Below are 14,638 nucleotides of genomic sequence, written 5' to 3'. Positions count from 1 at the left end.
AGTCTGTGGGCTTTGTGTCTAAGTCTGCTTGACTGAGGGACCTGACAGATAATTGTATGTGTAAGGTACAGAGGTGAGATGGTCATTTTAAAATCATGTTAACCACTATTATTGCACACAGAGTGAGGCCATGCAATGTATTTTACTCCTGAATTTATTTAGGCTTGCCATAACAAATGGTTTAAATACTTATTGAGTCAAGACATTTCGGCTTTAAATGTTTTATTAATTTGTTAGAATGTCTAAAAAACATCATTCCACTTTGACATTATGGAGTATTGTGTGTAGGCCAGTGATACAATCTCAATTTAATCAATTTTACATTCAGGCTGTAAAACAACAAAATGTGGAAAAGGTCACTGTAAGAGTTAGCTTTCCCTCGTTTTTATTTGAATTACATCAACACCTTTTTTGAATATTCAAACGGAAGGCACAGGTCATAATTCATATTTCTCTGTTATTTGAGGGCCACTATTGACAACTTTGTTGAATTTATTCAAGGTCATCTAGACTTTTAGGCCTCAACCATCGGCCACATCTGTAATAAATACACTTTTGGGGGTTCGGGATCATTTTTTGCATGTTTTTTGCATGTCTGTAGGGTGTAGGAAACGCCATGCCTCACACATAGCATACAGTGCATTTGAAAAGTATTCACACCCCTTCCCCTTTCCACATTTTGTTACATTACAACCTTATTCTAAAATGGATTTAAAAAACATTTCCCTCATCAATCTACAGACAATACCCCATAATGACAAAGAAAAAAACAGTTATTTAGAAATGTTTGCAAATGTATTCAAAATAAAAACCTGGCCCTTTATTTACATAAGTATTCAGACCTTTTGCTATGGGATGCGAAATTGAGCTCAGGTGCATCCTGTTTCCATGATCATTCTTGAGAGGTTTCTACAACTTGGAGTCCACCTGTGGTAAATTCAATTGATTGGACATGATTTTGAATGGCAACGCACCTGTCTATATAAGGTTGACAGTGCATGTCAAAGCAAGAACCGAAGCCATGAGGTCAAAGGAATTGTCTGTAGAACTCCTAGACAGGATTGTGTCGAGATACAGGTCTGGGGAAGGGTACCAAACAAATTCTACAGTATTGAAGGTCCCCAAGAACACGGTGACCTCCATCATTCTTAAATGGAGGAAGTTCGGATCCACCAAGACTCTTCCTAGAGCTGGCCACCCGGCCAAAACGAAACAATCGGGTGAGAAGGGCCTTAGTCAGGAAGGTGACCAAGAACCCAATGGTCATTCTGACAGAGCTCCAGAGTTCCTCTGTGCAGATGGGAGAACCTTCCAGAAGGACAACCATCTCTACAGCACTCTATCAATCAGGCCTTTATGGTAGAGTGGCCAAACGGAAGCCACTCCTCAGTTAAAGGCACATGACAGCCCAAAAGGCACCTAAAGGACTCTCAGATCATGAGAAATAAGATTCTCTGGTCTGATGAATCCAAGATTGAACTCTTTGGCCTGAATGCCAAGCCACCCATCTGGAGGAAACCTGGCACCATCCCTACAGTGAAGCATGGTGGTGGCAGCATCATGCTGTGGGGATGTTTTTCAGCGGCGGGGACTGGGAGACTAGTCAGGATCGAAGGAAAGATGAACAGAGCAGAGAGATCCTTGATGAAAGCCTGCTCCAGATCGCTCAGGACCTCAGACTGGGGCGAAGGTTCACCTTCCAACAGGATAATGACCCTAAGCACGCAGCCAAGACGACGCATGAGTGGCTTCGGGGCAAGTCCTTGAGTGGCCCAGCCAGAGTCCGAACTTAAACCCGGTCAAACATCTCTGGAGAGACCTGAAAATAGCTGTGCAGCGACACTCCCCATCCAACCTGACAGCGCTTGAGAGGATCTGCAGAGAAGAATTGGAGAAAGTTGTAGCATCATAACCAAGATGATTTGAGGCTGTAATCGCTGCCACATGACTTTCAACAAAGTACTGAGTAAAGGGTCTGAATACTTATGTAAATGTGATATATCAGTTTTGCATTTTTAATACATTTGCAAAAATGTCTAAATACCTGTTTTTGCTATTGTCTGTAGATTGTTGAGGGAAATAAACATTAATACATATTTGAAAAAGTCTAATGTAACAAATCTGGAAAAAGTAAATGGGTCTGAATACTTTCCGAACGGGCTGCCGTCCCTGCCGTCCCTGTATTTGGGACGGTAGCCTAAGGTTGCAAGTTCGAATCCCCGAGCTGACAAGGTACAAATCTGTTGTTCTGCCCCTGAACAGGCAGTTAACCCACTGTTCCTAGGCCGTCATTGAAAATAAGAATTTGACTTGCCTAGTAAAATAAAGATAAAATAAATAAAAATACAATTCCTGAAGAGTGTGTTATTCGTAATGATCTGTCAAGAACAAAAATTGGCGTATTTGTTTGGCCACCCTGAACACCCACATTATACACACCTGTCATTAGAATAATGAAGTACAGTGTTAAATAGTTGAAACAAGTATTTTTTTCTTTATTTAACCAGGTAGGCAAGTTGAGAACAAGTATGGGGAATAACTGAAAGGACAACTGAATAATGTGTATCTTGTTAAAAATGGTCCAGTAGAGTAGACATTTTCATTTTGGTTATGCACACACACACACATACACACACACATTGGGTAGAGAGCAGGAAATGTGCGATTCCAGTGGCTCTCACACATTCTGAACCTATACTAAGTAATTTGACATTGTTGGTCCAAGTATTAATCTAGTACAAACTGCTCATTCTCCTCAATACTCACTTCAGAATGTGTGAGAGCCACTGGAATCGCACATTTCCTGCTCTCTACCCAATGTGTGTGTGTATGTGTGCAGGCACTGCGGCGGAACAGTGGGAGATGGGAGCAGGCCTGAGTAGAGTAGGGAGGTAGGTGCGCTGTGTTCAGCACTACTCACCAAGCAGACTGGGGCCTGGAGAGCAGGGTGGATAGGAGGAGGGGCACATTCACACTAACCCTCCCGTGAGTTAGCTGTGGAGGAAACCTCCACGCCTGGATAAACCCCATCAAAAGCGTATTAGATCTCCCTCCCTTCCCCCCTTTCCACTCCCCCCGTCCCCCCCTTTCACACTCCTCCTCCCCCCCTGCTGGTATCTGGTCGAGCCACGTGGCGTGCCGACACGCGGTCGGGCAAAAGGGGAGTGATGATGAATTGCTCCCTGTTGGTGTTATCCGTGATGATAATTATTAATTTTCTCCCCCTCTTCCCTGGGAACTGGGGTCCGGCATGTGGCGGCATTCCAGAGCGGACCGCCGGAAAGCCCACTGTCATCACTTCTCCCCGACAGATCCCGGGCCGAAGGCTAAACACTGATGAAAATAAAAAGCGCTCATTTGATTTGTCCCATTTTTGCAGTTTGTGTGTCGTCGTCATCCCCCCGTAAGTCCTCCTCTCTCATTCAATGTCCCCCTTTCTCACTCCCTCCTGGCCTCTCTCCCACCTTCTCTTTCTCTCTCTCGCCTTCTATTTCTCTCCCTCCCTCTCTCTCTCCCTAACCTATGCAGAGGTGGGTGGGCTGTAGTATTGGTGTGTAGCAGCCTCGTGGGGTATCTTATTTTTGGCTACCCACCATGGTTAACTAAGCCTGTACTCTGCTTCAGTCTTTGGTGTTTCACGTTACAGTATTGAAGCTTTGAGCTGATTAAGCTGGAATTAAGCCTATTTATCCCAGTTTGGAAGCGTTTCCTTTTCACTTTTTCATTCTTCCATTTTACTTTCTGTACGGGACATGCTATTACATTTTTCAGAAATACAGTATCTGTATGATTTTTTTATAGAATTTAAACAGTATCGTTTGTTTTTTGTAATCGTATTCCGAGTAAGTAATTATTTTTCAGTCCCTTCCAGAGCTGAAGATCTTTGATTCCTTCTAGTGTTTTTGATTTTTTTTTTATATGGATCATAAAGTCAAGAAGATTTTTTTTCTATCTTACGGAGCTCCCAGAGCTTCACTGCGACTAACCTGCCTAGTCTAACTCACTTCTCAATTTCAACAGTCCTCTTATCCAGTTGAATGAAGGCCAACCTATGGTCTGGAATAAAGGCAGTCATTGTTAACAAAATTAGGTTTAGGTTTAGTTTTAGTAGTTTGTGTTGAGCAATTCGTCATTAGTAGTTTTAGACAGTATATTTATCAGGTTTGTATAGTTGTCTGTATTAAGAGGCTGCTGATTTGTTTTGTTCAGGCAGAGTGTATTTGTCAGGATTATGAAAGTTAAACATTCTAGAGACTTGGGTTCAGGTAAGAGCAGTGCTGCCAATGCAACCTGTGATCTCACGCTTTATAACGTTGAAACCTCAACTCACCAGACATTTCCAAACAGAACTAAATCTGAGATGTTTGTAAGTTTAATTTCTTTGATTGTTTTAAAAGACTTCCTCTCTCTGTCCCATCGGAAAAAGTTGAAAACAACGCAGAGGTGACAATCAATCCCGCTTATGAGAGGCGTTGTCAACGGCGACGAGAGCCGAGGCTGATCCCTACCTCAAAAACCAGCGAGAGGTGAATCCGCTCTGCCTGACGAGCAATTAGGCCTAATTTCCCAATTACCTCGCGACTGAGCGTTCCTGTGGCGTTCATTAAAAGCCATAATTGCATTGGGTTGACATGCTCCTTTTTCCCACTTTGGGACGTTTCTCCCAGTCTGGCTCAGTGCTAGTGCTAGGTTCCCGCCCCTGCCTGTCTGAATCAATAAAGGCTGATTGTAGAACGCGGCATTGAGTGTGTGGAACATAGAGTCGATGACGGCCCAGTGATTATGAAGTATGGACCCCAGTATGTCCAACCTCCTTTTCTCGGGGCACACATTCACTCTTGCTTTGAAATTCCTGAGCGGGGAGTGTTGAACCACACCTTTAATGCTGATGTGTGGTGTAAATACTAAGGATAAGGTCTTGCTCATTTCAAGGATTGCTGTACCCGAGGGATATTTTAGCTTCATGGCCCACCAAGTTCAACCACCACCCTCTCAGAAGTAAGCTATCATGACTCTTATCAATGACACTATTTCACACTCACTGTCTCTCTAGTTCCCTCTCTCTTTTCCTTCTCTGTCATGCTCTTTTCCTGTCTATATCTCCCTCCCATGGCTCGCTCTTTCTCTCCCCTTGCATTGATTCTGGTCCTCTTTGTCTGCGAGAACCGGCATCCAAATTGTCAGCTGCGGCAGGATTAAAAGCTATTAGTTCTGCATCATTGCCACTACAAGTGCGCTCTAGAGATTGATAGTGACTCTCTTCCTTCAGTTGGGGGAGAAACAAAAGGAAAACTGGCCTGAGGGGGTCATTTTTACCTCACACATCTAAAGAGAACAGTCACCTCCAGGCCGTGTGTGTGTGTGTGTGTGTGTGATTTCAATTTGTTTAGTTATGTGAATTGTTTTTCACTCAAGTGTTTGTTTATAGCTTAAGGCTCAGTCATGTATTTGAGTCTGAAATGAAAACCCACCATGAATTCATAGAAATAGTGTAATTACAAAATGATAATCTATTCACAAATGGCTGTGCAATATACATCTATACTGTACACACATACCATTCAAGAATACCCACGGCAATACATATACACACAGGCCTACCCTTTAAGAGCAATACAAACAATAGACATGCACAAACACACACAAGGGTTTATTTTCATCATGAAATAACTCTCACTTTACAATACACGGGCTGTGTTCGAATTAGACCTAGTAGCCACCACATTAAAAAGCCGACATTGCTTATTTTGTGTAACACACCGGTATTAGCCGGTCAGCAAAATATGCCCAGTATTATCAGGGACAGCCAAAAAGTAATTTATTTATTTTGTGACGCGACAGGACTCAAGACGAGGTGAGGTGTACCACATGGGACCACCGTGTGTCGACTCAGCCAAATGTAAGGCTCCATGTTGTTTTTAGATGGGAGGTTGCGGAGAGGGGACCCTTGGTTCTATTGAGCTCTGCCCCTCCACAGCGAGCCACGACTGCCCACACAGTAGCTGTGGGATGATGCCAAAGGTTTAGCACCCACTCAATTAATAATGTAGTTTGGTTTACCTTGGTGTCCATATCCTGTGACGTAGATATACACTGCGGGTCAAACATTTTAGAACACCTACTCATTCAAGAGTTTTTCTTTATTTTTACGATTTTCTACATTGTAGAGTAATAGTGAGCACATCAAAACTATGAAATAACACGTATGGAATCAGGTAGTAACCCAAAAAGTGTTAAACAAATCAAAATATATTTGAGATTCTTTAAATAGCCACCCTTTGCCTTGATGACAGCTTTGCACACTCTTGGCATTCTCTCAACCAGCTTCATGAGGTAGTCAACTGGAATGCATTTCAATTAATAGGTGTGCCTTGTTAAAAGTACATTTGTGGAATTTCTTTCCTTAATGCGTTTGAGCCAATCAGTTGTGTTGTGTATACAGAAAATTGCCGTATTTGGTAAAAGACCAAGTCCATATTATGGCAATTCAAGGCACACTTAACCAGCATGGCTACCACAGTGATACTCCATCCCATCTGGTTTGGGCTTATTTGTTTTATTGAACCTTTATTTAACTAGGCAAGTCAGTTAAGGACAAATTATTATTTACAATGACTGCTTAACCCGGCCTTACCCGGACAACGCTGGGCCAATTGTGTACCACCCTATGGGACTCCCAATCACGGCCGGATTTGATACAGCCTGAATTCGAACCAGGGACTGTAGTGGCGCCTCTTTCACTGAGATTCAGTGCCTTGGTAAAAGACCAATGTGACCTAACATCTGCTAAACATGTGTATGTGACCAATAAAAGTTTATTTGATTTGAGGTGTGTGGCTTAAGGCGCATTCAGTGCGCCACCCGGGAGCCCAAAGTGGGATGATCATTTGTTTTTCAACAGGAAAATGACCCAACACACCTCCAGGTTGTGTAAGAGTCTTTTCAGCATTTTACCATCAGGCTCTGACCCATGGCCACATTTCCCTGTATTCACAGACCAAGCTTCTCGCACACTTCGTCGTACACTGTGTAACCTTTGTGGGGGGAGGGATTAAGGTCAGGACCTTGTCCACTGTGTAGCATTTTCCATTTGGGGCCAAAGGAGAGGTATTGTCCAATGCCGTGCATTATTCTGACTTCCAGGGAAAAGTAAAAGACCGTTTTTTTTCAATAAATGTAAAGAAATTCAGTGGATTAACAGTCAAGAATCAATAAACAAAACAATAATGTTAATAACCGTAATGAAGCTTTAAAAATATGGTTGTGACCATTTTGGTTTTGACAATTTAACTTATTTTGGACATTAATGTATCCCCGTAGCTAGCATATGGCTAGCTAGCTCTACATTTGAACAATTTTACATCCTCAATATATATTGTAGTCCCAAAACCATACATAAAGATTTACTACATTTTTCACTCATTTTCTTCAAAGTGTTGGGAGACAGACCACTCACTATTTGGTCATCATGGAAAGGCGTGCATCCCATTTCCTGGTTATAATTGTACCGAAACAAGCATTTCGCTACACCTGCAATAACATCTGCTAAACATGTGTATGTGATCAATAAAAGTTTATTTGATTTGAGGTGTGTGGCTTAAGGCGCATTCATTCTTCAGTCTTTTAATGTGTTTCGCTAATAACATCTAAAGTGGGGACAATACTTTCAGAGAAACAAAAAAATAAACAAAAACGACTAACTAGTTCAAGATTGTTATAAAATTACCAAAAAATATTGTTTTATTTTCAAAAATACATTTTTGACTTTCAATACGAATGGGTATCTGAACAATGATTTTGGAATATCTTAATTTAACAATATGTTTGTTATTGTCTTAAAATTAATTAGAATATATCATGATCTAAATAAATGTCCTAAGCTTGGAGACATATTTGTTTTCAAACAATTCTAACCACTTCTATAGAATGACCCACATAGTGCACTACTTTTGACCAGGGCCCTTAGGCCTCATAGGTCTAAAGTATTGCACTATGTAGGGAATAGGGTGCCATTTGGGACAGGTCCCAGGTTATCCAAACAAGTCCAGCCCCGGTGGTGTTGTCATATCACATTCTAACAACCCTCTCATATTTCATTTCCAGGCCATCGTGGGCTACTTTGACATTTTCTTCGACAGAGACTGCGGCAACAAGGTAAGCAGCATGCGGCGGCCCTTCCATTTTTAACAGCCACCCAATTTACATTCACGATTTGGCGTTCCCCACATCCTTGGGAGGCAATCGACACCAGGGCGCTTCCTGATTGCTGTTGTAAGCACCCACCGGAGCTGGCCACTCGGAACAGCCAATGCCAAGCTCCGCAAGGGACGTGCCGACAAGTCTTTTAATTGCACGTCCTATTTTACCTACAATGTGAGCATAACTGCTGAGATGTAACACTACACCACGTGTAATGGGAACTAAGGTTTTAAATGTGTGGCGGCAGGATAGCCTAGTGGTTAGAGCGTTGGACTAGTAACCAGAAGGTTGCAAGTTCAAATCCCCGAGCTGACAAGGTTCAAATCTGTTCCTAGGCCGTCATTGAAAATAATAATTTGTTCTTAACTGACTTGCCTAGTTAAATAAAGGTAAAATAAAAATGAAGTACATCTAGTCTTTAGAAGACTATGAGTAGGATAGAAGTACAGATTTATAAAATTAGTTTAGTAGGTTTAAGAGTGTGGGACCGGTTAATTTTCCACTACAGTTGTGGAATTGTTAGATGAGCCACAGAAAAAGAAGTGTCACAATGGAATGAGTTGTTATCCATATTCCTCACTGTTGTGAGTTCATGTTGATTGCTGTTGCCCAAGACTAAATAACATGTTCTGCTTTTGAATCACAGGTGATGTTCTCCACGGGACCACAGGTCACCAAGACGCATTGGAAGCAGACAGTATTCCTGCTAGAAAATCCCATCCCTGTACAAGCAGGTCAGTTTCCATTACAGCACTGGTTTCTTGAATGTGTGCGTGTGGGGACGTACGTGTGTGTGTGCGTGCACACGGGCCTGCATGTTTGTGCCTGTATGGACATGTCTCTCTATGTCTATTGTGGTGCACTGCACGCACACCCAGCTGTCACCTGGGATATTTTTTTACACGCTGATCTTCCTCGAACATCATACTGAGAGCCAGGTAATCTGTCAGTGGTGCTGATGTAGTCAGGGTGTGCAACGCTAGTTATCTGTCACCTATAGAGAGACAGAGTGAGATCAAAACTAATCAGTCAGTCATCAAAAACACAATGTAAAACTTTATCTGATAGCTGTCATGACTGTCCACGAGAATCCAAATAGATCAGGTTTGCAATAAATAACTTCAATCAGACCCCCTCTCACCCTAGAGGGGGGAAGGAAAGAACTAGGGGGGGGGTTATCAACTCGAGCCCTATTGTAAATCAAGGGAGAAGATTCAGGTCTGCACTCTCAAGATTCAGCAAAGGAATGTAATTTGATTCAACAGACATTTTCCCACTAAAACTTCGAACACTTTCAAAAGTGAATACTGGAACAATATTTCTAACGTAGAACATGGGGAAAGGTGCGAGGCGATCTATAGAACACTCATTTTTTTCATTATTTTGTGATGTCATTGAAAATGTTAAAATGGAAATACTGTAACTTGAAAGTATACCCACTACATGTATGAAGTTTTCATACTCTGCGTTGTGGATGTCATATGAACGATGAAAGTGTTTTTGTTAAGAGAGAGATTTACATTTACATTTAAGTCATTTAGCAGACGCTCTTATCCAGAGCGACTTACAAATTGGTGCATTCACCTTATGACATCCAGTGGAACAGCCACTTTACAATAGTGCATCTAAATCTTTTAAGGGGGGTGAGAAGGATTACTTTATCCTATCCTAGGTATTCCTTAAAGAGGTGGGGTTTCAGGTGTCTCCGGAAGGTGGTGATTGACTCCGCTGTCCTGGCGTCGTGAGGGAGTTTGTTCCACCATTGAGGGGCCAGAGCAGCGAACAGTTTTGACTGGGCTGAGCGGGAACTGTACTTCCTCAGTGGTAGGGAGGCGAGCAGGCCAGAGGTGGATGAACGCAGTGCCCTTGTTTGGGTGTAGGGCCTGATCAGAGCCTGGAGGTACTGAGGTGCCGTTCCCCTCACAGCTCCGTAGGCAAGCACCATGGTCTTGTAGCGGATGCGAGCTTCAACTGGAAGCCAGTGGAGAGAGCGGAGGAGCGGGGTGACGTGAGAGAACTTGGGAAGGTTGAACACCAGACGGGCTGCGGCGTTCTGGATGAGTTGTAGGGGTTTAATGGCACAGGCAGGGAGCCCAGCCAACAGCGAGTTGCAGTAATCCAGACGGGAGATGACAAGTGCCTGGATTAGGACCTGCGCCGCTCCCTGTGTGAGGCAGGGTCGTACTCTGCGGATGTTGTAGAGCATGAACCTACAGGAACGGGCCACCGCCTTGATGTTATTTGAGAACGACAGGGTGTTGTCCAGGATCACGCCAAGGTTCTTAGCGCTCTGGGAGGAGGACACAATGGAGTTGTCAACCGTGATGGCGAGATCATGGAACGGGCAGTCCTTCCCCGGGAGGAAGAGCAGCTCCGTCTTGCCGAGGTTCAGCTTGAGGTGGTGATCCGTCATCCACACTGATATGTCTGCCAGACATGCAGAGATGCGATTCGCCACCTGGTCATCAGAAGGGGAAAGGAGAAGATTAATTGTGTGTCGTCTGCATAGCAATGATAGGAGAGACCATGTGAGGTTATGACAGAGCCAAGTGACTTGGTGTATAGCGAGAATAGGAGAGGGCCTAGAACAGAGCCCTGGGGGACACCAGTGGTGAGAGCACGTGGTGAGGAGACAGATTCTCGCCACGCCACCTGGTAGGAGCGACCTGTCAGATAGGACGCAATCCAAGCGTGGGCCGCGCCGGAGATGCCCAACTCGGAGAGGGTGGAGAGGAGGATCTGATGGTTCACAGTATCGAAGGCAGCCGATAGGTCTAGAAGGATGAGAGCAGAGGAGAGAGAGTTAGCTTTAGCAGTGCGGAGCGCCTCCGTGATACAGAGAAGAGCAGTCTCAGTTGAATGACTAGTCTTGAAACCTGACTGATTTGGATCAAGAAGGTCATTCTGAGAGAGATAGCGGGAGAGCTGGCCAAGGACGGCACGTTCAAGAGTTTTGGAGAGAAAAGAAAGAAGGGATACTGGTCTGTAGTTGTTGACATCGGAGGGATCGAGTGTAGGTTTTTACAGAAGGGGTGCAACTCTCGCTCTCTTGAAGACGGAAGGGACGTAGCCAGCGGTCAGGGATGAGTTGATGAGCGAGGTGAGGTAAGGGAGAAGGTCTCCGGAAATGGTCTGGAGAAGAGAGGAGGGGATAGGGTCAAGCGGGCGGGCAGGTTGTTGGGCGGCCGGCCGTCACAAGACGCGAGATTTCATCTGGAGAGAGAGGGGAGAAAGAGGTCAGAGCACAGGGTAGGGCAGTGTGAGCAGAACCAGCGGTGTCGTTTGACTTAGCAAACGAGGATCGGATGTCGTCGACCTTCTTTTCAAAATGGTTGACGAAGTCATCTGCAGAGAGGGAGGAGGGGGGAGGGGGATTCAGGAGGGAGGAGAAGGTGGCAAAGAGCTTCCTAGGGTTAGAGGCAGATGCTTGGAATTTAGAGTGGTAGAAAGTGGCTTTAGCAGCAGAGACAGAAGAGGAAAATGTAGAGAGAGATGTGATTTGAGAAGCAATAAGAGATCATTGTTTTTATAACTTTGCACAGTGAGTAGCTACCGCACGGAGTAAGGTCAGGGAGTGTGCCAGCCTGCCGGAACTGCCCCTTTTAAGCAAACGGTATAAATTACGGGTTACGGGGAAAAAAACACATCACACCAGAAAGACGTGAAGCTACTGCTTCACCTTTAAAGTGGTTTGAACTTTGAATCTCAACACGAGGTGGAGACCATAAATTCACCTCCCGGACAATCACTCGTAAGGCTGATTAGCTGTCCTAAGTAAAGTATCTTCAAAAGTGGATTTAAGTAGGACCATTCTGTTACTCTGCTCAAACCATCGTATTATGCTACTCTCATCACCCCATTGGGGAACCATCGACACGGCTGGCTAGCCTATCTTCAAAGAAGCATCTTCAAGAGCGAATGTAAGGAAAACCCAACTCTGTAGTTCTGTTCAGGACAACACAACAATTCGAAAAGCGTGCAGCGAAAAGGCCCACCCCCTCCCAAGGCTGCCCTGTTCACCAAGAGATCCCCGGAAAACCCAGGCATTTCACGTAAATACATTCATGATTTCTTACTCAAAGCGGGCGGCGGTTTGTGTGCAAAGTATATGGTTACTGTAAGTGAGAGTAGTTTCTGAATACCAATGTTTAGTGTCTCTGTCCCTCTCTCTTTCTACCTCTCCATCTCTTCTTTAACAAGCAGCCATGTTGTTGTCAGTCGTAAGTAAGGGATGGGTATTTGCAGATGCAAGGAGGTTACGACTGTTCAGAATGATTATATTATACAAGGTTATGATTAATAAGTTGACTGTTTATAGATGCGATAGGTAAAAGACCTTTTTGAGTTTCGACCTGGAGATGGTAACTCTTTACAGAACCCCTCTCGTGGTGCCCCAGATCCTAGTGAGTGAATTGTTACATGATTAATTTAATTGGGTAACAATTAAACATAGTTAGTTAATTAGATAAATAAGTCTTCAGATGAATGTTAAAGTTAAGTCACTACATAGCTTACCTCAAGCAAGCACGTACTGAACAGAACATATAAAGCAAAACAATTTATAACTAAGCCAATTAAAATATAATTTTATTAAGTGATGCTGTTACTGATGTGATATGTATGAAGCTGTGTGTATGCAGTGAATGTAAGTGTATGATGTGAATTATGGTGTGTGTGTGTGCACGTGTGTGTACAGTGCTTCGAGAACGTGCGTTTGTGTATGTATAGTACTATACTTTGTGAACGATAGTGTGTGTGTGTTGTATGTGATGGCCTGTGTGCATTATCGTAATGGGAATCAGGGATGTGTCCAGTGATGAGACCGTAGCTCCGTGCTGTCCAGTCTTCCCCCCACTACCATCAGATAGGAGGCAAGTGTAATGAATGGCCTGTATGGGGACTGGACATCCACTGTCCCCAAGTAAAGCACCACTCAGCACCTGGCCAGATCCACAGCCACGATGACTGTCATCCCACTGACGCTCCCATAACATTAACGCAACGTTCACATTGTGTCCGTCAGTTAAGTGCCTGCTTTTGAGTGTGTTGAGACACTGCAGTGTTGAAGTGTGTTATGACAGTGCGAAGCAGCAGTGTGTCCGTTAGCCGGTATAAAAGCAAACACGTTAAAACATTGCCAGAAATGGCCAAATGTGTTGAAACACTGTAGTGTTAAAAATGTGTTATGATACTGCAGTGTGTTAAAATGTGTTGAGACATTAGCGTTAAAATGTGTTCTCTCAAGGCCAATTCCCATGATTGTAAATGGTTAAGACACTGCATGGTGTTTAAATGTATTGAGTAGGGATGGGTACCGAAACCCGGTATTAAAGGGCCCCGGGGCTAAATTATGAAAGACCGTAGTATCGATAAGCTCCGACGTTATCGGTTCTGCATTCAGTAATGGAGAAATTAAGAAAATACATTTCCTATTTATTATTGCTATATAAACATTATTTTGCACATTTTATCTCACCAACCGTTTCTAATTTGCAATAAGATTAAGACATTTGTTTACGATGCATTTTCGCTATTCCCAATCCAGAAGAGAGATCTCTGTCGCGCGGAGCCCGTCTCTCACACGCTACAGCGCACACACACACAAGAAAGACCCTGCTCTTAATTAGTGCCGATGGCGGAGAGAACTAAACGTTCAAAAATGTGGTTACACTTCACCAGAGTTGATGCTGACAAGTGCAACAAGACTTTTGCTTGTAAGGGTGGAAACACGAGCAATCTGTCCAAACATCAATTGAAAGTGATCATGTACAGGCAGAGAAATGCACAGTTTTCGAGTGCCAGGCTCGTAGTTCATCTCTCGTTGGCCGATCTACGTTGGGTATGTATGCTAGCCGCCTGGAGCCCACACATGGAGTTAACTGAATTACGAGAACATGGGTTCGTGATCAAAAGTAACCATTAGCCAGCTGATTGTTTAGCTATGGGTGCGTTCATAAATTCAATCACCCATTTAAAGATTTTCCTACTTTTTTGTTAAAGTTGCAGCTACAGTGAACCAACCCACTCCTCCCTCTAATGCCGCTGGTCCAAGCCAAAGACAATCCCAAAGCCCCTTCACGCTGGCAGCTAGTGGGAGGATGACTAAGGAGAGGGTGAATGAGTGCCACCTAGTGAAAAGCCTACACCCCTTTCCAACAGTGGAGTCCAAGGGCTTTAGGTAATAGTCTGTTGAGTTGTATTCATTTTTAGGATATAGTAGTATAAAAGGGTTGTATGTTAGTCCCATCACTCCACAATACAATACACAATAATTCAACACATGGAATATCTTGTTTTACTGTAGGGAGATGAGCAAGGCATCCCCAAATATACCCCTCCCTCCAGGAGTTACCTCAGTGACACATTAATTCCTACCTGGTATGGTGTAGAAAAGGCCAATGTGATCACTGAGCTGAAGGACGTGCCAAAGTTAGCCATC

General features: G+C 43.7%; 1 protein-coding gene across 2 annotated transcripts in view; it reads left to right on the top strand.

Annotated features, from left to right (window-relative positions):
• Positions 1-14,638, top strand: part of prmt3 (protein arginine methyltransferase 3) — a 109,304-nt gene that overhangs the window by 72,286 nt on the left and 22,380 nt on the right. For both annotated transcript variants that reach the window (XM_065011796.1, XM_029638678.2), the window contains 2 exons: positions 8,104-8,154; positions 8,846-8,933. In XM_065011796.1, coding sequence (XP_064867868.1) covers positions 8,104-8,154; positions 8,846-8,933 — 139 coding nt within the window. The remainder of the gene's footprint in view (positions 1-8,103; positions 8,155-8,845; positions 8,934-14,638) is intronic.

The sequence above is a fragment of the Oncorhynchus nerka genome, linkage group LG27 (genome assembly GCF_034236695.1).
Source record: "Oncorhynchus nerka isolate Pitt River linkage group LG27, Oner_Uvic_2.0, whole genome shotgun sequence".
Lineage (NCBI taxonomy): Eukaryota > Metazoa > Chordata > Actinopteri > Salmoniformes > Salmonidae > Oncorhynchus > Oncorhynchus nerka.
Note: the sequence above shows the minus strand (reverse complement) of the source record. Positions and strands in the feature narration are given on the sequence as shown.